The sequence below is a fragment of the Cynocephalus volans genome, chromosome 5 (assembly GCF_027409185.1).
Source record: "Cynocephalus volans isolate mCynVol1 chromosome 5, mCynVol1.pri, whole genome shotgun sequence".
Lineage (NCBI taxonomy): Eukaryota > Metazoa > Chordata > Mammalia > Dermoptera > Cynocephalidae > Cynocephalus > Cynocephalus volans.
In genome coordinates, this window is record NC_084464.1 from 19,721,680 (window position 1) to 19,746,736 (window position 25,057).

The window sequence follows — 25,057 nt, forward strand, 5'->3', positions numbered from 1 at the left end:
TCTATTTTTTTAGCTATTACAAATAAGGTTGCTAAGAATATCTGTGTACAAGTCTTTGCATGGGAATTTTTTTTTTTTTTCCCTCTTGGGTAAATACCTAGAAGTGGCTTACTGGATCATACAGTAGGTGTATGTTTATATTTTTACCAAACTCTTTTGTAAAGTGATGTACCATTTTACATTCCCACCAACTGTGGTTAAGTAATCAGGGACATACAATTAAATGAGGCCCTCTTTGCTTCCAGACTTTCCATTCTTCAGCTATTTACTGTACACAACCACAAATTGAATTCCAAGTCATGCAACATGGACTTTCTTGTGGGAGCAAGGTGTTCTGGAGTTGGCCTCAGGGTTATTTATTAGAGAATTCTGTGGCCTGGGGAAGTTGGAACATAGTCTGGAGAGGGGAAGTTTTGGCCATGGGTAGGCATATTCCCTTGGACCAAAGGATTTTTTTTTTCCTGTGTGGAGGGGTATGGCCAGAAGATGACCAGAGGGAGACCATCTATAGCATGGAGCTCAGGACAGTGCCTCTCTTGCTTAGGTCTAAGGACAGTACTGCTTCCCTCTTTTCTGATCTACACAAATTCTAACCATCTTAAAAAACCCATCTGAAGTCCTCACTTATATCTTCTGTCATTGTTGCAGTTCTGTGTATCTCCTTCCTCTCAGTCATTTGCTACATGTCTTTTATATGTTTAACTTTTCCAATTTGTCTATACACTTTTGAGTCATTCTATCATTTTTACTTCATGTGTCCTACAAAGTATTATGTGGACAAATGTTTTTCCAAAATGTTTGAATGAGTGAGTGGTGCATGGTACTCGCTGCTTTTTCTTAGCTCTGAGGCTGTGGTATTAAGCTCGAGCCATCATCCAGCCCACTTTTGCCCTTACACACATGGCACCACATGTGCACCTGTTACTTCCTGGCCCACGCTCCACTCCATCATCCTTTGCTGAGTGCTCATCCTCAGCTGACCAGCACTACAAAACTCTCTGTACTTATACCCTCATGTTTTACTAATCTACTGTAAATCTTGGTTTGTTCTTCTGATCTCATCATTGTCTTTTTAGACGACTTCCTTACTAATTATATTAAATAACCAAGACATGAAGAGGTCGTTTTTTAATCAGGTTTCTGATTTTCCCAGTGTTGGCTGTATTTCTGTCTGTCATTTTAGTCAGCAGAGACTCTGGCCACAAACCTTCCCAACTGAGTCATGCCTCAGTGTATTTGTCTAATCTTTCTTGTCTAATCGTTCTTCCTGATGTGCTCTTTCCTTCTCTATGGAGACAGTGTCCCAGCATCTTTCAAAATTCAGCGACAGCATCACCTCTTCCTGGAAGACTTCTCTTTTCAATAAATCTAAATGAGAGTGCTTTCTCTGTTTTCTTATAGATCGTCTTTGTAAACCTTTCATAATATTTAAGATACTGTATATTGTAATTTTTTTATTTGTCTATTACTTTCTCTAGACTGAAAAGCGTGTGAAGATAGGGACCATGCTCATTTGACTTTGTGTTCTGGTATCTAACATAGTGCTGGTATATAGTAATGCTCAATAATTCGTTAATGAACCATCAAGTTAATGAATGAAAGAACGGGATGCCCCTTTTACTTGTCTCTAAATTCTCTGCTCTCTTCATACCCTCCCATCTTCTACTTTTGTTTCTACTCTTCTTCCACTGTGACTCAATTTCTGCAAAATAGAAATAGTACGAGCATTGTGGCCTTTAATTAGAATTTTCCTAGCTCTACAGAATGTTGGAAAATGGATTTTGAACCTTTGCAAAGAAACTGAAAAAGTTTAAACACTTGTTCGTGGATGAGGCAATGGAAGAAAATTTTCATTATGTTAGTTATGAGCCTGAATACATCCGTGAGGTTAACATTTTATTTACTCAAAAATGAGAGGCCACTGGACAGATTTGCCTGATTCTAAGGGCAACACAGATCATACTCTGTCACGCTGAGATGTCAGGTCACTAGCATTTCTCAAGTCTGGAGGTCTCCTGAGATGCCCTACCTGGAAACTGAAGATAAAAATACTGTTTAAAAACATCAAAGCTTGGTATAGCCCAAATACCTTATAGTTCCTAAAATACTGGCCAGCAGTAGTAAGTCCTTGTAAACGTTAGTCTCTAAACCCCATCCTCCTTCCCAAGCTTCCTAAACCTCCCAAAGACCTAAGTTCCCTAGAAATTTCTATCAGGATCAAAGTCACAAATAAGGAAAGGTCCAAACTATGGGTGCAAATCACCACCCATGTACATCCTCTTTCCAGATATCATCTGCTTACATACAGCTCCTGTTAATTGCAACAATGGAAGTTGCTTGTGGAACAACTTTACCTCTAAGCATTTTAAAGGTAAATGGAATTACACTCAATAACTCTTCAGTGTTTAAAAGCACCAAGCCTGTTTTCCAGGATCCTTCTTGCCTAAGGAAATGAAAGAGGAATTGTTTCCTTTCAAATCCCTACATGCATGTGAAAGGTGAGGTTGTTTACTGGTTCACTTTCCCTAAGTCTTTGTAGTCAAAAGTCCTTGAAGCTGGGACCCTTGGAGATTCTGTCAATTACATGTTGGTAGTGGTGTATTTTGAGAGTTAAAAAAGAAAACACAAATACTTAAATCATTTTTTCTTTCTCTTTTCAGGAGCATATAATGGCCTTTGATGATGAAATCAATGCTCTTTTGGACCATATGTTTGGACCTCGAGGTGAGTGAGCTACTTGAGAACTTAACGTGGAAGGAACAAAAGGGAGAATGTCACTTAGTTATAGAGAAGGGCTGTTATTTCCAGTGTCCTGAAAATACAAGGGCACTTCCAAAAGTTCGTGGAAAAACAGAATTGAAAATTACTATGATAACGGGTACGAAACTGTGCTGTCTACCCTAAGGGAATCATCGTGCAGTTTACACATGTGTTGAAACAACAAGGCTTCCCCTTCTAAAGTAGGTCCCTCATTATTCTCTGTCATCCCATGCTTATGTCCTTTATATATGTTATTGTTATTAATAGCTATTTCTCCCCTGAGGGCAGGAACCATGACTGTTTTACCCACCGTTCATCTCCAGGGCTTACTGCAGTTCTGGGAACATGTTAGGCACTGCATATTTTGCAAATGAGTGAATGAATTCTAGACAAAATGTTTTATTTTACTTGAGCCTTGCTGGTTCACAAAACTGTGGAAAATCCATAGTTCTCTCACAAGTCATCTCCTCGGCACTACTGCTGGTCAGGGGAGAAGTGAGGAGGTTTTTATGTTTCTCAAAATCTTTAAACAATCACTTAGAGATTATTCAGACCATTCTCCAGTTTCTATACAGGCTCCATAAGCTATTCTAAATGAATGACTATTTATGTAGTTTTAATATAACAATACTGATTGTATACAGCTTTAAAAAATACTTTCAGAGAGTGTTTTGTTTTTTCTATTTTATCCTTGTGCTGATCCTGTGGGGTAGGCGGGGTAGAAAGTCTCTGTGTTTGTAACCGACTTTAATATTGTTCTCTCCTTACAGGCCTGGTGGGTGGGAAGGAGAAACTCAGTGGAGGCGCACAGCCTCTAGCTTAGGCATGCAGGATGGGGGAGGGGCTGTGGCTCCTCTGTTTGACACTTCCACTAGAGAGTTAAAACAACAGTCTCTCTGAGCCAGGTTCACACTGAACTTTGTATCTGTAGATCAGTGCGATCTGGAGCTATGCAGACTGGGATCAATAGAGGAAAGAACTGCAGTTGTTTGCTCCGCTTTGGTAGTTTTTATGGAAGTTTCTTTTGTAATAGGGAGATTGTAAAATTGACAATTGACAACTGTTATCAGATGACCTCCACAGTGACAGGGCGTCTAGCGTCTAAGCCATCCAGAATCCTTTTCCCTCTCTAACAGTGACACAAGCTGAAGTTGACTGGCACATCACTTAGTAAACTTCTAGATGTCCCCTAGTCTTTTCTGATTTTGCCTGCACCATATTAGTACCATCAAAGCATATTGTTCTAGGAAAATACCTGACACAGATGCAGAGCTCACATTTCTCAAGCACAAAGATAAAAAATGTCACTACAAATATTTGTTCCCATCTTTTGGTTGAAATGGTTATGATTGTCCTTCACAACTGTAGCAAACACATGGGACCATGACAAAAGAGTATTAAAAACTTCAGGTGCTGTATTAGTTTTGCACCATGTGCTTGATTCAGTGTGCAGGCTGAGATATATTTAATGAATGGTTCCTCCTAACTCAGCACCAAGTGGGTGTAAGTTATGAATAAGATGGTGTAGGGATATACGACCTAGTTGTAGTCTCATGGAGCAACTCTCATGGACACATAGCTGGGGAGGTAAAACCAGCACATCTGAAACAACTGGAAAGCAATTAATACTAAACCACATGTATTCATTTCCTAGGGCTGCCATAACAAAGTACCACAAACTGGGTGGCTTAAAATAACAGAAATGTATTCTCTCACAGTCTGGAGGCTAACAGTCTGTCCATAGGGCCCTGCTCCCTGTGAGGTTTTAGGGAACAATCTGTTCCACGCCTCTCTCTTGGTTTCTGGTGGTCGCTGGTGATCTTTGGTGTTCCTTGGCTTGCAGATGCGTCACTCCCACTTCTGCCTTTGTTTTCACGTGGTTTCTCTGCCTGTGCTCCTGTATTCAAATCAGCCCTTTTTATAAGGACACCAGTGTCAGGTGAGGGCCCACCCCAATCCTGCATGATTATCCTCATCTTAACTTGATTACATCTGCAAACACTCTATTTCCAGATAAGTTCACATTCCCAGACACCAGGAGTTAGGACTCAAACGTATCTTTTTGGGAGATAATTTAACTTACAACACCATAACAACAGGTAAGTAGCAGTTTAGTGAAAGTTACTTCACTTTTCTACCCTGGGTGGCCCAATTTTTCTCAAATGTAAACTGGGGCTAATATCCCCTGTATAATAGGATTACTTTGAGAATTAAATAAGTTAATACATGTAAAAGGCTTTAGAACAGTGCCTGGCACAGAATAAGTGCTCAGTAAAGTTAGTTATAATAGTATTATAGCCATCATGAGATATAAATTATAAAATGATAATTATTTTGCTATGCAAGGAGGAGCTGTAGTTATAAAAGAGCAGTAGGAAATGGTTCCTTCAGAAGACAGGAGGACCTTTACCTGGGCATTAAAGGATGAGTAGGATTTTGAGATGAACATCGGAAGTGGCACATAGCACAGACTTTCATGACAGGCAAAGCCAGCTAGCAGTACGATAGGTAACATCTGTTAGTCACATGAATGCTGAGAAGAGCTTTTTTACCTTTTTATATCTATCACCAATGGGAGAAGTTTACAAAATATGTAAAGGGACGGTTAGAGCTTGAGAAAGCAGGTTCCTCTAGAAATGGTGCTGTCTGTAGGGTAGGTGGATTCATGAGAGGCTGAGGGTAGACGGGGTAGGGTATACCACGAGGAGGGACTGGACTGGGAGAACCAAAGAGATCAAGAAAGGGACATCACTTGTTGGTGAATATGGTCCTTACAATTCTTTAAAGAGATTTTTAAAAGCAAGCCATTTTTATAATTCTAGGCCAAATTATATTATTTAAACAAAGAGAGAAGAATGGAGAACAAAAATAATTTTGTGCCTATTATTTTCAGGTGTTACTAATTATAGGTCTATCATATGCATTTTATTTAGGCTTTCAAATTTTCACTCTCCAGGGTAAGGGGCACTTGATGTATCTGGGTTCTTGCCTTCCTGCTGTTTATACTTCTTGTCCCCTGGCCAGGTCTGGGTCCTTGGTTTTCTTTTCTACTCTCAGTTCTGAATCATCCACTCCAAGGCTCTATCTCTGCCACCTCCAGCTTCTCAGGCTTGCTGTACTACAATGTCATTGCTCTGTTTGGATCACTGAACTCTGGCTTACTGTACAATGATCCTAGGCAAATTCTGGCTAGTGTGGGCTTTAGGAATTGGGATACAATATCAATATGCCTTCTCTCCACTGACTTCACAAATCTTCTCCATGGGAAGACAGCAAGCAGTAAGGTATGATGGGCTAGGGGGCAGATGAGAATTCAAATCCTGACTCTGCTGCCAACAACTGTATGGCCTTTTGCAAGTTACTAAAGCTTTCTGAGCTGTTTTTTAATCCATAAAATGGCATAATAGTGCTTACTTCATATTAATTGAGTTAGAATAAATGCAGAAACTGTTCCAAAGTAGGCATTTAAGAACTGTTACTTCCCACCTTTAGTTCTTTTCCCTATCATTCAATGTTCAGATTAAGCCCTGTTTCTCCATGAAACCTTCTTTAACTATTCAGTTCCCAGTGGTTTCTTCTTCCCCTGAACTGTTACCCAAACCTAGCTTATTTAATGCTGTGCCATATTGCTGCCTGTTGTGTTTGGTGTGTACGAATAAAATACATGTGACAATACTGGTAACTGAACAGCAGTGTACTTTGTAGGATTCTCACTGCCTGTGTTTCTTTTCAGATTCTCGAGTCAGAGGGTGGTTCATGTTGGACTCGTACCTTCCCACCTTTTTTCTTACTGTCATCTATCTGCTTTCAATATGGCTGGGCAACAAATACATGAAGAACAGACCTGCTCTTTCTCTCAGGGGTATCCTCACCTTGTACAATCTCGGAATCACACTTCTCTCTGCATATATGCTGGTAGAGGTAGGTATTAATGTAGCTGAAGCTGGAGTCCAGTAATTGAGCCATCTTTAGAAGCAATCACATCTAGCCTACCAGACCTATTCGAGATTGCTACTAATACCAGTCTTTAAGATGTCAAGAACTTGTTCCAGAGTTTCTTACTACTCCTTCCAAAAGTCCTGGAAGTCCTTATTTCTAACTTCAATATTTCTCATCCCAATTTAGGCCTATTTCTTTAGTTCTCAGTCTAATTGTAATTTAGAATCACAATTTAGATCTGAATGGGCCTTCACATCATGTGTTATAATTCTCTTCTTTTACAGATTATGATACTGAGGCTTCAAAAAGTTACATAATTTGCCTGAGAATTGACAATGATTGAGAAACAAAGTATTTTAAAAATTAAACATCAAATGCAGTTAGTTTGACTGAAGTGCACACACACACACACACACACACACACACACCCACCCACCCACCCATAAAGAATACACCCCACATCTTTGGAACACTTTGCCAATGGCAGAGCTGTTTCTCACGACCCACTTCTGGAGGCCTGAGCTGATCTTACAGCTCAGCTCTAGACCGCCCTCATTACAAAATCCTGTTCCTTTGCAAAGCACGAAACCCAAGTAATTTTATAAGAGACAGACCAAGTAATGATTGCCCTGACTATATGACCAAGAGTTATTTTACCGTAATACAAGGGAAAATCTAAAAGTGTTAAATAAACTTGCTCTAGGAAAAAAACAAAAAGAGACAGACAGACAGACAAAGGGAATAAAAACTAAAATTTTTTTAGGCAAAAGTCAGGATAAAATCATTCATATAAGTTATACAGATAGCTGATAAAGGCACAAATGTAGGTGCCTTTCTGGTGTACTTGAATTCTAATGAAAATTAATTCTTGCCTTAAAATATAGTTCTCTCACCCAGAGTTTTTCTTGTGCATTATTCTAATATGCACCTTTCCAATGATGGTTAATAACCACTACTTGAAATGACTGGAGTGAAGCACTAAGAACGGAATTTCAGACATCAGTGAGAGTGCAGGAGATGGAATTTGGGGTCAGGAAGGCCATGTTGACAACTCTGAAATCACATCCCATGGGTGCTCACCAGTTTACCTTACTCTGAAAGGACAATTTTTATTTTAGGTTCTTTACGAGGTGAATTTTAGCTCACTAGATGAGCTTGCAAGCATACTTCTCTATATAACAGAGGGAAAGACACTCTTCTCTTGACTGTTTTTCAGAAGTAGCAGCTGTCTCAGAGGGGCCAGCCCGGCTGTATAACCACATCAGCAGCTGTCATACGTGTTCAGACTGAGCTTTGGTGTAGTGGGGTCAGAACTTTCAACTCTGTCACTTTCTTTGTAATTTTAAAGGAATTACTTTGGCTTTCCAAAACTTTAGGCAACTTATACTATAAACAGAAGATACAATATTTATCCTACTTATTTATTTTTTTTTTTGGTACAGCTGACAGAGGTCAGAACCCTTGACCTTGGTGTTAATAACACCACGCTCTAGCCAATTAAGCTAACCAGACAGCCCATACACAACTCTTCAGTGAGTTGTGAGGATTAATGATTTTCTGTTCAGCCAACATTTAGTGAGCTCCTACAAGGGGCCCTGAACTATCTCAAGCCCTGAGGAACAAGATGGATAAGTAAGACATGGCTTCTGCACTTGAAGAGCTTACAGCTCGTACACAGTAGAGCTGATAAATGTGAAAATACTTTGTAAACTGTAAAGTTCTAGTTGAACAGTACTCACCATCAACAGGAACAACCAACAGTTTAGTTTTTGAAAACCAAGTAAATGGTCCTGTCTTTTCTCAGAAGAACATCTCTGCACCGAGCCCACTCCCTGCTACTTTTCTCTTCTCACACTTTTGTACCGCTTGGTTCAAAATCACTATGATTGATCACCTCCCAGTATCCTCTCTTTGATTGTAACCTCTTTCAGGCAGGTGTAAGATTTTGTCTTTGACACTTTGGGGGTACATTTAGTAAACATTAGTCAAGTGACAGAGTGATTTAAGCTTGCTAACTTATGCCCCGGCCAGATGTTTGCTTAGGCCAGGAAGTCACTGCAGTAATTAACATTCATTCAGCAGTTCCTATACTATGTCATATTCTCTTCTAGAGCACAACCTTTACCCTGTGAAATGAGAGTGGTGGGCTGGTAGAGGGTGGGCCTCTCAGAGATGACATTTGAGCTGAGACTGAATGATACACTAGGCAGAAGTGAGAATGGTTCAAGAAGAGGTGGAGAGATGGCAGGTTACATGGGCCTTGGAAAGAACCTGGTTGTGCCCTAAGTGTTATGGAAGGCTATTGGAGGATTTTAATGAGGGGAGTGATGTTATCTCCCTTTTTAAATAGATCATTTTGGCTGCTACATGGAAAATGAACTATGAGGGTGAGTTGGGGTCAAGAATAAAAGCAAAGAGTCCAGTTAGGTGATGACTGCAGTAGGTGGTAGAGATGGGGAGAAGCTGATGGATTCCAGGCATATTTTGGAGCGATGTAGCCTGCACCTGGGCTAACGCTATTTGATGGGATTGTTTCCTTTTCTTCAACAGATAGGGTGGATGGCTCCTGCCCCTTAGGGGATTAGCAATGGTCCAGAGTGAGGCAGATAGAGCCTCCGGTAGTTTGGAGGCTTAATTCCATTATTCAGTTATTAAATTGTCAGGTAGTTCTGCACAGGTAGCACAGGGATGGGGACAACCTGGATCAATCTGACTAACGCAGGAAATGGCATGGGGAAAGAGAGAATGTGACCTCTCCACACTCAGGGGTTACACCACGACTGTACTGTTAGTGTACAAGGTAGAGATTAGAGTCCCTAAGTACAGACTACAGCCTGACAATAGAGGTTTTTAAATTAATTCTTGTGCAAAAGTGAAACAGCTTTCTTAGTTTGAAAAATTCACCAACACAGAAAAATTTACATATACTTTAAGGTATTCCTAGATCCCCTCTAGGCTATCACTGGTTCCCCATTGAGAACCAGGAGCATAAAGCCCATGGGAGTTATTGGGAGATGACCTTAGCAATAGATCCCATCAGGAAATTCCAGGGTTTTCTTCTTTCACTGGACTCATTTATCCTGATAATATTTATCATAATGTTAACTGAATGGTGTTTTTGTTAGGAGGGAGAGTTATATCGGGACAGTGAAGAAAAGTCTCATGAAGGTTCTAAAGCATTCTAAGTGTCATTTATTCCATCTCTCTTTAATGTTCAATACATTAACATCTAATCCCTTTGTGCTGTATATGTGTGCACATAACATCTATACCTTCACACATCTCTAAGGCAGCAGGAAATAAATGGTAGACCCTTTGCCTACAATACCCTATGTAAATCAAAGCCAAATGCTTTATTTTCTAGAACTTTAACTTTTAACAGGGAGAAAACTTCTTTTGCAGAATTTTCAACAAAGAATAAAAAAGCTCATCTTCTCATGATGCTGTGGAAAGAACACTAAACAATGAATTAGGAAGTCTCAATTCTAATGATTTTACCACTTTCTATTCATGTAATCTTGAGTATATCATTTACTAATCAAATATTACTGTGCACTTACTATGTGTCAGGTATTGGACAAGGAACTGTAGATACAAAGATAAGCAAAAAAAAAAAGCATAGAATTTATGGAGCTTTTTGTTTTTATCAGAGTCATGTGGAAGATAGAATTTAATCAAGTAATCACATAAATTGATTACCAGGTAGCATAAATACAATGAAGAAAATGTTTTAAGAACCTTTCTGAGCCCTGTTTTTCATATCTGTAAAATGGAAATAAATATGTATTTCATGAAATAGTTGAGGTGATCAAATACGATGTTCATATATAAACCACACAGAATATTAACATTTTAGTTAATATTTGGTGTTGAAAACACAGTTCCTTTAACTAAAGAAGTGTTTTTCTGTACATGAGACTATATAAGGCCCTTAGGAGGGAAAGGAAGTGGGAGTCATGACCTCCTACTGTTAGTAAGAATGAAGAACATCTCGATTTGTAATCTTTTCATCTGAGGGAGAGACAGGAAAGATGTAGTCACAATTGTTTACATTCAATTAATTCTACATTTTACTTAGAGAAACATGACTTTTTTCATATATAAAATTTTGTTTCTCAAATGATAGCTATATTTTGTTGCTTTTGGCTGATGTAAATGGCTAGAAAATATATTAAGTAGGGAATATAGCCATTGATTTCAGTTCAACAGCAAGAATTAAATCCCTTGATAATGTGTGTTTGAGGATAGGATTGAGTCAGAGTCAAATTCTGGGAAGTTTCTAGTCAAACCTTGAATAGATGACAATCAGAGACATAAGTGAGAAATTCAGTTTGTATCTAAATTCTTGTATTAACTTTCCCTCCTTTCTTGATTCTTTGGCAGCTCATTCTCTCCACTTGGGAAGGAGGTTACAATATACAGTGTCAAGATCTCACCAGTGCAGGAGAAGCTGATATCCGGGTGAGCGGTTAGAAGCAAATCAGTTACCTATAACCATTTCTTATTGAAAAGGAAAGGTGGCTTTCCCTTCCAGATGTGAGGATGAGACTGGGATTAGATAAGAAAGATTCCTGTCCTAATAGAAATGCTTGGTAACAAAAATGTTTTTCAAATGTCCACCTGCAGGGGACTGACTGAATAAACCATAACACATCCCTATAACGGATGCCTCTACAAAATGGAATGAAGAAGATCTCTTGTACTGTGATAGAATTGTCTTCAGGATATATTTAAGTGAGAAAAAGCAACTTGCAGACTCTGTTTATAGTATAATACCTTTTGTGCAAGAAGTGATACGAATATGTATGTGTATTTGTAATATATTATACCTATATACTTAATATATAGCTATATATATATTGCAGAATATAATCATTATATATACCTATACATTAAGTATATATATTACAAATACACATATTCACATACCTATATATTAAGTTGGTGACATAATCACCCAAAGAATAATAATTTCAAATGAGTTTAAAACACAGTATTTGACTGGACATCCATAGTGGGATATATCTTAATGGTATTCAGTAGTTTTTTGTTTCCTATTGTTAAGAGTACTGTTGGTATTGCTTTCTTGAGACTGTTATAGGCACATCATAGGATAAAGTATGTAACAGTATTATTATTAGGAACTAACATTTGAAACATAGAAGAAAAAAGATACCAATAAAAAAGTTAAACTAAAACCCAGTAATCATAGATCCAAATTATAGATTCACATTATAGATTGGAAATAGAATTAACTTTATTCTTTCTAAAAAATAAAAGCAAACTTACTTCTTAGCTCTGTCTACAGAAAAAGCCTGTTTAGTCTATGACAGCCTAGTACAATGAGCAATGATTACCTAAATTGTGCTCTCTAAATATAATTTTCTATGAGATAGGATTAGAGTTCTTAGGGAATTGGCTAATTCCCAGTTTGGGGCAGAAAATGTATATAAAATGAATCCAGGACATCTTGTGACAGAAAGCAAAGAAGCTATCCAAGACTCCTAGGGTCACTACAAGAAGATACAGGAGGCACCTTGAGGAGTCCCCCAGTGGCTAAAGATGGGGCAGTTTGAGTATCAAAAAGTATATTGACTGGAATGGATTGAAATATATTAAATATATGAAAAAGTGAGTTTAAAATGATACTTTTAAAATGTCTTATTGTTACCTTTTGAAGGTTGCTAGATCACCAACTCATTTTAGAAAAAAAGTTAGAAAGAGTTAAACATTTATCTTGCCTTTCATATGTGAATTTCCAAATAGATGAAGAGGGAAAGTTCTCTATGGAAGAAAAAAATGCATGAGCAACAACAGATTTAGAAAATCACCATTTTGTAACTCCTTGAGAAATAATGGATCTAGACAGCAGTCATCTGAAATGATAAAACTATTGGGTGAGGGTTGAATGGAAACTTAACGATGGTTGGACTAAGCTATAAACACCTGAATTCACTGTCAGTCTAAGTGCAACAGCCAGAAATTATGCACCTGCTGATGTAATGCAGTAGGAGGTACACAGAAGCACCTCTGAAGTCTTCTGGACGGAAAACATTAAACCTGAATCTAATCAAGTCCCTAAATCTAACTGTTAGTCACAGAAAACGTGGAGGTAGAAAAACAAGTTAAATGGCACTAGGAAGAAACAATCATCCAAATCCGTAATATTAGAAATTCTATACAAATGATCTAGTTTTTCCAAGAAATAAAAGACATGAAAAGAGGAGCAAGGACAGGGAACTGTTATTGATAGAGGGGACTTAAAAACCATATAAAACAAAAGCAAGGTGGACCTTGTTTGGGTCCTGATTTAAGCAAACAAACAAAAAAACATTTTTGAGACAGGGAAACTTGAACATGGATTGGATTATTAGAAGATATTAATGAACTGTCAATTTTATTAGACAAGATAGTGACTTTGTGGTTATGTTAAAACAAGAACAAAAAGTCTGTCTGTTAGAAGTATTTATAGATATGATACCTTGGATTTGTTTATAATATTCTACCCCCCCCCAAAAAAAAAAGTATTGGGAAATGGAATTGATGAAATAAGATCAGAATCATATTGAAAATTCTTAAAGTTCAGTGATGGGTGATGGATATACAGGGTTCATTCTACTTATTCTCTCTGCATTAGTGAATGTTTGAAAATTTCTGTAATTAAAAAATATGGGTTTTAACAAGAGACGTAGAAGCTATTTAACTAAAATCTTCAATATTAAAATGTACATTTTAAAAAACATCTTCAAAGCTGTAATACAAATACAAATAAAGTAAGACATATCAATTTCTCTATACTCATTTTATTTCTAATGCATTATCACAGACTAATGCATTTTGGGATACCATTCAGTTCCCTAAAGGCGGTTGCTTTATATTTATTTGTTTATTTGTGGTTTAATATTTTTAAAGGTTAATTATTCCATTGGACATTAAGATGGATGCCACCACACCATATGGTTATCTTATTGGGAAGTAGAGCATGATATCCTAATTTCAAGATTCCTATTATACTCAGTCTCCAAAAATGTCTTTTTAAATACTAGTGTTGAAAACACAGTGCCTTTAACTAAAGAAGTGTTTGTCTGTACATGAGACTATATAAGGCACTTAGGAGGGAAAGGAAGTGGGAGTCATGACCTCCTACTGTTAGTAAGAATGAAGAACATCTCGATTTGTAATCTTTTCATCTGAGGGAGAGACATGAAAGATGTAGTCACAAACTGCCCTTGGGTAGTATAGTGTTTAAGAGATGAAACATATGTACATTACAGGAGCAGAGAAGACTATAATTTAGTGTGGACAACAGTAATGACCTCCTGTTGAGTGCTAGGCACTGAGCAGATGTGAATGAGACAGTTTCTGCCTTTGAGTGATTTGCAGAGTGTTGATAGAATCATAACACTAACTACACTGTATTATGGTTACTGATTGTAGAGGCATAGTTAGTAATTTGGGAATACAAAGGATGAAGCAGTTGGTTCAGCCTGAGAAAGGAAAGGAGAGGACTGGGTAAAGTTCCAGAGAAAAGGTGGCATTTAAGAGGGGTATTAAAAAGATGGTTAGAATATGCCAGACCTAAGGTAGGAAGGGAGCGTTGGATGCAGAGAGGAGTGTTCAGTAGTCAGGAAGGTGTAAATAGGCCACTTTAACAGCACCCGGAAACCCTGGTTTGGGGAATGGTGGGAAGATCCATACTTTCAAAAGGTCCATGATCTTTTTGAAGACCTCCCATTAGCAGCCAGCACAAAACTGGGAAAGGTCCTGTATGCAAGCCAGAGTCATGGACTCACTTCTGTAGGGGCAGAAGAGCCACTTGATTGCATGTATATTTTGGAAAGCTAACTCATCTTTTGCTAGAGGGGGGTGGATCGTGGAATAAAGAGAAACGAGGCAAAGACACCAGGTAAGCTGCTTTTGCACCAGTCTGAGAAAGAAACGCACACCAGGAAAGCAACACGGCACAGGGAATGCTGGGAGGTAGGCAGCTCAAGGAACACTTTCATTTCTTACCTTTTTCCCCTTTTAAAATTTTTATAGGTAGCCAAGGTGTTATGGTGGTACTACTTCTCCAAATCAGTGGAGTTCCTCGACACCATTTTCTTTGTTTTGAGAAAGAAAACAAGTCAGATCACTTTTCTTCATGTATATCATCACGCCTCTATGTTTAACATCTGGTGGTGTGTTTTGAACTGGATACCTTGCGGACAGAGTAAGTGGGTTAATTTTTCAGTTCTGGAACGGATCTCACAAGAGCACTAGTGCGTCTCTCGTACTGAGCACTGCGTGTGGATCGGGAGGGAGGGAGGCCACAGAATAGCAGCCCTGCGCACCAGCAAGCACATGTTTGCCAGTGGCCATCTAGTTTCTGCTTTTCGACTTGGTAGAATCTGAGCCTAACCTTAAATTTTAGAAATATTTTTTCCCATTCACCAAATGTCAGATGGTCTTTAGCTGGAGCAGTTTTACTCTAATACCAGGCATTGTTTAATTCCTGTGGAAATACAGCTCCTTCTGCAGTCACCACTTCCCTGTGTCACAGATTGGGTCGTTCTAACTTTTAGGGCTTCTAGTTTTTACATTCTGAAAAATTAAGGTTACTTCTCTGTGTGACCCACCAGAGCAATGACTTTTTTTTTTTTTTAAGAAATACATTTTGTATCACAACCCAATGCACTCATTCATATGTTTTGTATGAAACAAAGATTTCATGAAACAGTATTTATTCTGTGGTATTTTTTAAGAAATCCTATTTCACTTTTACAAAAAGCTGATGACAACTACTGCACTGACTTCACATTTTACTACTGGGTTGGTCAGTTATGGCTCACACTTCAAGAAGCACTGAGCTAGAGAGAGCAGTACTTTCTGTTTGATACTGTCTTGTGCCCAAGAATTTAAAAATATTCTATGAAAAATCAGAACAGGTCAAACTTAAGTCAAAGTGATTTTATCCTAGGATTTAGGATCTTACAGAGATGATATTAGAAAAAACACCCAGGATATTTGGAATATGTCAGTGACTATGGAGGTGCGAGTGAAAACTACATGCAAAGAAGGAAATTACTGGGGTGGGGTGGGACAGAAAGAAATGCTTTTTACACTTCTCGACAGAATCTCGTTTTTTGGGTTTAGTTATTAAGGAAGCAAGACCAATTAATATCAAAGGAGAATCACCAAGGATAAGCATTTTTTACGATTGTCAACAGTTTCATTACAAATCACTAAGCACCTAAAACTCACTCAGATTGTCACTGTGTAAAGATGTAGCCCTGTGTGTATACTATGTGTGTGACAATTTCTGTTTGAGAATATTATAGAAATTATAAGCAACAACTAGTCATTGTTCATTAATTGAAGGAAATGAAAACTCAGGTGGGTAAACAAATATCACTAATATTGTGCTGCGTGGTTCTCAGAAACTATATTTGTGTTTTCATACAAATTCAAGTGCTGTAACAGCTTATTCCATCTAGTATTCGTCGAGGATGTACATATGCATGGTATTGTACCTTTTATTCTTAGTCACTGATTTGCATTTATCTGTCCAGATTGCTAAGTCAGCATTAGAAAACCAGACTAGAGAATTTTTTTAAATTGTAATTGACACATTGTAATTGTACATATTTATGGGGTACAACCTGTTTTGATACATATATATGTTGTATAATCAAGTCAGGGTAGTGTATCCATCACCTCAGAGGCTAGAGAATTTGTTGATTAAATAACCAGTGCCATGTACGGTGCCTTTTGGTTCACGTAGTATATTATCTAATTCCATCTGAACCTTAAGAGATAGTTATTATTCCACCTATTTTCCAGGTGAGAAAACAAAATTTAGTCAACAGAATGTATCCAAGAGAATATGGTGATAATAAGTGGTCCTTTAACACTGTGGTCTCTCCCACCATAGGACTGACAGCACACAGACCAGCCCTTGGACCCCAGGCTAACACCTGCGTAGCGTCCACTTTGTGCCAAGCACTGTTGTGAGCACTTTCTTACACTGATTTACTCCTCACAGCAGTGAGTTCCCCATTTCCAACAACCAACCCGCCTGTGACATCTCATCTCTTGTATCACCATCCTTTCCACCCTTAGTTGATCCAGGATAGCCCTTTCTCCGCAGTTTCCTTAAACACCACTCACCCATGTTGGCATCAGTTACAGAGAAGGGTTTTTGTGATGACGGCAGAGAGCTGGATTTTAGATATCCACGTCCTAAAAATTCCCTGAAACCTGGTCACTGGGAAGGTCTCACTGGCCATTTTCTCCTCTGCCTCAACCTACTCTCACCTTGATGGACCTTCTCTCCCATATTCTCCCACTTTCTTCAGCATCTGCTTCCTAAGTCCCTTTCAGGTAGATTTGTTTACTTAAGTATGACGAGCAATACATTCATTTTTGTCTCTCTAACACCCTGTTCAACCCTGTACAAAAAGATCTTTCTGCAATCAAAATGGCACATCAAAGGTTTAGCTAAAGCAAAGACAATTCTTTTTCAGAGGATTTCTTTTCTTTTTATTTTTTAGATGAAATGAAAATTTTATTTATTTTTAAATTTTATTTTGTCGATATACATTGTGGCTGATTATTGTTCCCCATCACCAAAACCTCCCTCCCTTCTCCCTCCCCACCTCCCCCCCAACAATGTCCTTTCTGTTTGCTTGTCGTATCAACTTCAAGCAATTGTGGTTGTTATATCTTCTCCCCCCCCCCCGGTTTTTTTTTTTTTGTGTGTGTGTGTGTGTATTTATATATTAATTTTTAGCTCCCACCAATAAGTGAGAACATGTGGTATTTCTCTTTCTGTGCCTGACTTGTTTCACTTAATATAATTCTCTCAAGGTCCATCCATGTTGTTGCAAATGGCAGTATTTCATTCGTTTTTATAGCTGAGTAGTATTCCATTGTGTAGATGTACCACATTTTCCGTATCCACTCATCTGATGATGGACATTTGGGCTGGTTCCAACTCTTGGCTATTGTAAAGAGTGCTGCGATGAACATTGGGGAACGGGTATACCTTCAACTTGATGATTTCCATTCCTCTGGGATTTCTGCCACCTGCTTTCAGCTAGCATTTCTTTTTCCCTCTGATTAGCTGACAGTAATGACAGTTAAAGAGATAGTAAAACCTTTGCAAATAAGGAATACCCGTTTGGTGGGCACTGACTCAAAAACCATCCCAGTTTAGTCCTATCCAGGAGTTTTTGCTGAACCTAGAGTAATGGCACAGTAATCAAGGGAACACATCAGGGAATTTTGTTACATGACTGTGCCACGTTTGTTTCATTTTCAATCACAGTGCACAGGAAGAATCTCACTTGACAAGGAAGAATAAACAATCCTACTTTCTAGGAGAGTAGTAATTTTTATACTGTACTTTTATAGGTTTCTTTGGACCAACACTGAACAGTTTTATCCACATTCTTATGTACTCCTATTATGGACTTTCTGTGTTTCCATCCATGCACAAGTATCTCTGGTGGAAGCGGTATCTCACTCAGGCTCAACTGGTATGTCATCCCTTTTTCCAACTCTTCTCCATGTGTTTCGTGGATGGGGAAAGGAACTAGAAATCCCAGCGGTCTCAGGCTTTTCAATTTGTGACAGGCTGCCTATTTTTCTCTAAAAATGGTCTTTTATGAATTAAACTTTGTGTGTTAAAATTTCTTTTGTGTATGCAATGAGCTTATACATTTCTTGCTTTGAAATGTAAGTGAATACTTAAATTACTCTATAACAAATCATTTTTATCTAAATCATTTTAACTTCTACTTTTCCATGAGAAGATAATGGGCAGTTTTATATACTTACTAATATAATTTCAAATAAAATTTCTGGGTAGGACAGTGGGCTGCTTCCCCATTTTTATTGTTTTATTCCTGTGAAATTCAGAGGGTCACAGTGGCTGATTTCTGAAGGACTAATGCTTCCTCGTGGCTTTCGTGTGGCCCCAGGTGCAGTTCGTGCTGACCATCACGCACACCCTGAGTGCTGTCGCCAAGCCCTGTGGCTTCCCGCTCGGTTGTCTCATCTTCCAGTCTTCTTATATGTTGACATTAGTCATCCTATTCTTAAATTTTTATGTTCAGGTATGTGAAATGTAAATATTCAGTGGTATAACATAATAGATTGTGCACTTTTGCATTAATTTTATTGATTAAATATTATTGTAGCACATGCTTGCTGATAAATTCAAACAACAGAGTTACACAAAGTAAAAAATGAAACTTGCATTCCTAACTCCTCTCCCCATATCATCCTTCTTGAAGGGTAACCAAGGTTAATAGTCTACAGGGGATTCTATCTATTACACATTTTTCAATGCATACATATAAAGTTTTATCAAAAGTATCCTTGGCTAGACATACAGTTCTCAATCTGCATCATGTATTTGCACTGTGCTACCAAAGTCTGGCACCTGAAAGTTAAACGTGTATAATTAAGATAGATCCAGGAAATTTATCTGAATGAAGAAAAACATGGGCTTAATTGAATTTAATGTTAACAAATTATTCCCATATCAGTTACTGTGATATCAGACTTACTGTTTATTTGGAAGAAATTCTTTTAAGGCAAACCAGGGTGAAAAGGTCACATTGACTTTATCAAGTGTCATTTTCTTTTTAACAATTAAAATGGAGGAGAGTTTCAAAATGCAATTTCAAAGCAGCTCTGTTGTACAAGAACCTTTGAAAGCCTCAGGTGGTTGTAGATTTTAAATTGCTCTCCTTTTTGAGCTTGGGAAATGGAAAGCTTCATTAAAGAGAACATACATTTATATTTGAAACAGTACTTTTGAAATTGTATCAACTGTATTTTCTTCAGACAAGCGGGAAGTGCATTCGTATAGTTTAGTTTGCATTTGCTATAAGTAAACCCATAGTGGTTTTTATACAAAGTACAACTGTGGGAACTGAACTTTTGACAGCTTTTCAGATCTTGTGTTTCTGAAATTGGACTGACCAGGCTTTGTCTTTCATAAGAGATAAAAGTTTCCTTTGAGAATTCCTAAAGAAATAACCATTGTTGGAACCAAACAAAGCCATTCACATACACACATACCAAAAAAAAAAAAAGAAAGAAAGAAAGAAAGAAAGAAAAGAAAAAAAAAGCTAACTGTTAAAAGAAAGCTAAGGGAATCGTTTTGGTGCTTAGTGTTAAAACTTGCAGAGAAGCATATGGTTGAGCCTGGATAGGTAATGGCATTCAAAGCTTTAACCCTACATTCTGGTTCAAATTGATTCTTAATCCTAAAATTGAGTATGTAATTTGTTTTGACCCTTGTTAATATCGTTGCTTTAAAAATAAATAAATGAGAGATCAGGTTATTTTGTCAGAATAGGAAGGATATGCCAAAAACCAAATCAAGCCAGAATCTCAGGTATTGCTACTTTTATAATAACAGCACTTTTTCACTCAAATATTTTTAAAATATCTTTTCCACGTAAGCAACTAATGCAGAATAATTTGAATGCTAATTCCATAACACACAAATCCTGACCTAATACAGATACGGTGAAAGAAAACAACCTCTCACTGAAGTTCATGCATTTGTCTTGATCTTCACTCTATTTTTATCTTTAACCAGAGGCTTAAAAATGGTCACATTAGAAAGAAGAATTCTTACTAGAAAGTTCACTGCCTCCCACAATTGTATACTGTTTTAACTATGTGCAACATTAGAAACAAGGTCTTATTAAAGAATCTTTCTTTCTTTTTCTCTTCAAAATATAAACATCCAACAGACGTACCAAAAAAAGCCAATAAAGAAAGACATGCCAGAGCCACCTGCAGGGAACGAAGTGAAGAACGGTTTTCCCAAAGCCTGCTTCACCGCAGCGAATGGAGTGATGAACAGGAAGGCACAATAGAGCAGTGACAGAGAAGGCACGCGTGCAGCCGCATAGACCTGCTGGCCTTCAAGCAAGGACTGAATTGAAAGTTCTATCTGTTTTAGCAAAAACTAACTTCTTTTGAGTTTGTAAATCAGTTGTACCCAGAATGTATTAATACATTGCTATTAGGTTACTCTTAACTGAATGCTTTGGTCAGCACTGAGACCTCAGATCTGGTGCAACTTCTCCCCGTCTCGTCCCCTCCCACAGACTTAACCCCTCTCCTGAAACTGTCTCTGAAACGCCTTACACACACACAAAGCAGGAAACATGCAGCACTGTTTTTCATGGCAAGTCTTCAAATAAAAAATTAGAATTTTATTCAGATTAAAATGTTTAAAACAAAATGTTAATTGTATTTTAAATACAGGTATTCGAATGTACATTAAGCAATAATTGTCAGTGCAGAAAGTGGTCAATTTGGTTTTTTTTAGGAATTAACCTCAGAAAATATTAAAATGGGATCATAAGTGGAAGACAGAAAGATCTAGCAAAACTTTTCTCTAAGCCAGAGTCTTGTCTGTCAAATTCTTACAACCACTCCTGGTTCTAAATTTAGTGATATGGTAATGAAATTTGTATTTTTTTATTTTGAAGATTAGTTATTCTAAGAAGAAAAATATTCTTCTGCCAAGTTCTTATAACTCAGGGGCTTTGGATAGGAGTTGTTTCTCAGTTTTAATCTGGTTTCCTAAATTATTCATATATCCATGTCTACCTCCCGTGTTAGCCTAGGTTAATAGAGACTCCATGCTTCACACTAAGAGGGGTAGCTATTTCCTTTCTGAAAGGATTGGAATGCAATCTGCCCTTTTCCTTAAAACATGTACGCCACTGGAATATTTATAAATGATAATTAATGGAGCAGTGGGGGCAAAATCGATACTGAATTGTTAAGTATTTCTTGTGAGCCTAGTTGTGAATATCATCCCAAATACCTGCTGTCACTCTTTGAAGACTATTTAGGTTTTTGAAAATAGGAAGAAAAAGACAGTGGTTTGGAAAGATTCCATCACTGAGCCATAGGCTGGTAACAAGCCACAATGAAGACGCCAGTTTGGCGCTGGGTGCATCTTTTCCCTGCTCAGGTGCTGTCCTCTCCACTGAGAAGCAAGCACAGAGTAGATCCGTGAGTATTTCCTTTCTTGTCCAGTGATGTACCATTATTTACTGTTAAAGTGTACCAAGAATGGAAGCAAAGAATATTTTCCGAAGATTTGATGGAGATTAATTTATATCCTATAAAACAAGACTTGCCGACTTCGACAGCTTATCTTTCCTTATTTTTTTTAGAATATGTTTTAAGTCATAATATTGACATCAACTGCAAAAGCACCAGAAAGGCATTTCACCATTGCCCCAATACGTTACTGTCTAGAGTGCCTTTCTGTCCCTTTTGTGCTTTTTATTTTTTGTCCTGAGCTCTAGTTTTAAAATTATTTTCCCTAAGAAAAATTGTACTGATTTCTCTTTTATTTCATGTAAACTTCCTTTCTCAGGATTCTGGCATATTTTTTTGACTAAAAAGGTGACTAAAGCTTAATATCATCTTCAGGGAGAATGCACTGTACCCTGTAACATCCCTTTCTCTACTGGTTGGTCCACTTCTGCTGAACAGACATCTTCCTGTTTGATGCTCATTCACTCTGCTATTTATTTTTCTAAATCATTTTCTAAATCTGTCTTGCTCTATGGTGCTTAATCACTACTTCTTTCTTGTGTCACCTTATAACGGTATTCAGTGTATTATTCTCTCCCAGCAATTCATTTTAAAACAAGGGCTAGCTTTGAGTATGACTCTCATTGCTCCTCTATGACAAAACACAAATTGGACCAAGGAGAAAGCACCTCGGAGAAACTGAATCCAGTTCAGTTTTAGGTCTCAAACATGGACTCAACTCTGTTACCAGAGTATATTCTAAGTAAAATGAGATTTAGAGAGCAGACAGACATCACTGGTCACAGCATTCAGCTTATTTATAATTGCCAGTGAGAAGCTGAGGTCTCACTGCATATTATGCCTACGATTTGGGATGTTTTCGTGGGCTTCACATGCATATATCAAGAAGGGAGTCACCCTTCAGCAGACTGATAAAGTCAAGCAGCTATAAATACTAGGCTGCTTGACCTCTCCAATCAAAGTGGAAAACTTGGGTAGTTTACACTTTCAAGCTAACGCTGGAGCTGTAGATAGAGGTTGCAGAATACTTATTTCCAATTTGGTCTTTAATTCTAGAGAAGCTTAATAAAACATATAGCCTTAAACCATTCAAGGGCTAATAAATAATGTACAGAGCTATGATATCTTAGCCACAGAAATTGAATCAGGCAAATATTTTAACCTGTCATTGTGTTACAACTTTAAAACCAAAATGTTTACCTTTAATGTGATTTTCCTAAAACAGAATTATAAAAAAATTTTTTTTGATATCTCTATAATCTGTTAAAGAAAAAAATGGGAAATTTGTTTTCCCAAATAAATTTTCTCTTATTCGTGGGAATAAGAAATGAATACATGTTAATAATTCCTCTAATTTTTTAAACTAACACAATGGACTATTTACTGAATGGAATTAAACATAGAAATTTTCAACCCATCAAAATTGAATATTGATCTATTTAGGCATACTGGGAGATAAAGTCCTCTCTGCCCCTAACAGAGATGTATTTCTTATTTTTAAGGCAAAATGGTATTTACTGTGATGAGCAGAAAAGCACTTTGTAGGCAAGAGATCATTCTAGTTCTTTCCAATATTTCCATATTTTATGAATGTTTCTGGGGACTTCCTCACTTGGAAAATAAGAATATCACTTTTTCTTTAAAAGTACTTGTATCTTAAGAACATGGTATCATGATTGAGGTGGACAGGGAGGCAAGGAGAAGCCATTTTTCCTTGTAGATAAAAAGCATTCTGTATGATTGTCATATAATAAATTGATTTTTGCACTAAAGTAAAGCATGGTGCAGTTTTTCTTATTTGTTCAAAAAAGGTATTCCAAATGACCTATCACTCAGGGATTTTTTAATAAAGTGATATTTTAGCAACTAATTTTAGATGTTTAACTCTTCATTTCAAGAAGCAGTGGGCTTTTACGTAACATTACCTTTACATAAGTATTCATATGCCAAGTTAAACTATTTCAGAAAGTGGTTATTCACAGGAAAAATTTAAGACCAACTAGATAAGCAGAAGATATAAAGGTTATAACAAATTGCTGTATAGAATAATGTGGGGAGGAGCACTAGATTTGTTTGAAGAGAAAATATTAGGTGCAAATGACATAGTGTAATGCTCTAAAACCCGGCACTGTCCCTTTACAGAGTGCTTCGACCAAGAGGTGGCCATCCAGCCCAAGAGTGGGATGCAAGTGATCTGAGGCTTGACCGTGCTGAAGCCTGGGAGAGTCAAGGGCATGGCGCAGGTGCGCAGGCTCACAGGCTGGTATTTTGTCAATGTAGAGAGTATAAGAGTTTTGAATGTGATGTTAAGGATAACAAGACACAGGTCCAAAAGATGTGCTCAAGGCCTGATTATGAAGTCACTTAGATTCCTGTATAGTAATGGTGGGGAAGGACATGTTAAGGAAGCACAGGATGGGGAGAAAGAACAGAAGAGGACCTCACTTTAACTATCTGAACAGGGGCTAGGGTTTGGGGTGGGTGTGAACATTTTAGAGAGCCTCCTCAACTTCATTATCTTCATGATTTTAAACAGTGGGTGGAACCAACTCATTAAAACTTTGTGTTTAAAAATAAAAGATAAATCTTATGTCACTATGGCAGGTTGCAGACTAAAAGAGCTGCGTATATATAATAAATGTTCACCTAAATAAATCTCTTAACTCCTTTATATAAAGAAAAACTCAGCATTTCTTTTTATTAGAGCAGGCTTTCTTCCTATCTAATTACATTCACATATTTAAGGAAGAGTTCCTCTCCAGGGCATGCAAGCAAACAATCACTCTTACAAGACTAGCTACAGGTACCTAAATACTCCTTGACCTTCAGTAAAACATGACATTCAGTCATGGGGACGGTGGGAAGAGAGAGAAAATCAAAGCTATCGATTTGTAGGTCATCTTTCCATCTTAAACTGCGCTGAGGGAATACTGGAATAACACTAAAAGGACAAATAAATCTGTAATTCACACCCTCGAGTAATTTGTAAATGCGGTCACTATGGACCTTATGGGCAACCCAGTGGGAGCCCATTATGAAAGCCCATCATGATTCATGGCCAAATCATGTCTGGTGGAGGGAAGGAGGCAAAGCCTGGCCATCCTCAGCACATTCAGCGCTCTTTGCATATGTCTTGATGTTTGCATGCACCACAGACTGTAACTAGTTGGATGCCTTAATATTTTCAAGATGTCCCCCAATATCTCAAGCTCATGATTTTTGCAACTTATATCAACTCATCCTCAAAATTTGCTCTTTAAGTCTTGCACCTGCC

At 37.7% G+C, this 25,057-nt stretch overlaps 1 protein-coding gene across 1 annotated transcript; it reads left to right on the forward strand.

The window, feature by feature from the left end:
• Positions 1-2,666: 2,666 nt before the first annotated feature.
• On the forward strand, positions 2,667-20,579 carry ELOVL2 (ELOVL fatty acid elongase 2). Its single transcript, XM_063098450.1, has 7 exons — positions 2,667-2,724; positions 6,494-6,681; positions 11,083-11,160; positions 14,740-14,911; positions 18,094-18,218; positions 18,663-18,797; positions 20,454-20,579. The coding sequence occupies exons 1-7, from the start codon at positions 2,670-2,672 to the stop codon at positions 20,577-20,579; spliced, it is 879 nt and encodes a 292-aa protein (XP_062954520.1). The 5' UTR covers positions 2,667-2,669.
• Positions 20,580-25,057: the final 4,478 nt, after the last annotated feature.

Coding starts and splice junctions, on each gene's coding strand:
- ELOVL2 (XM_063098450.1), top strand. CDS start 2,670: ATGGCCTTTGATGATGAAATCAATGCTCTTTTGGACCATATGTTTGGA. Junction 6,682..11,082: donor CTGCATATATGCTGGTAGAG/GTAGGTATTAAT, acceptor ATTCTTTGGCAG/CTCATTCTCTCCACTTGGGA. Junction 18,219..18,662: donor ATCTCACTCAGGCTCAACTG/GTATGTCATCCC, acceptor GTGTGGCCCCAG/GTGCAGTTCGTGCTGACCAT.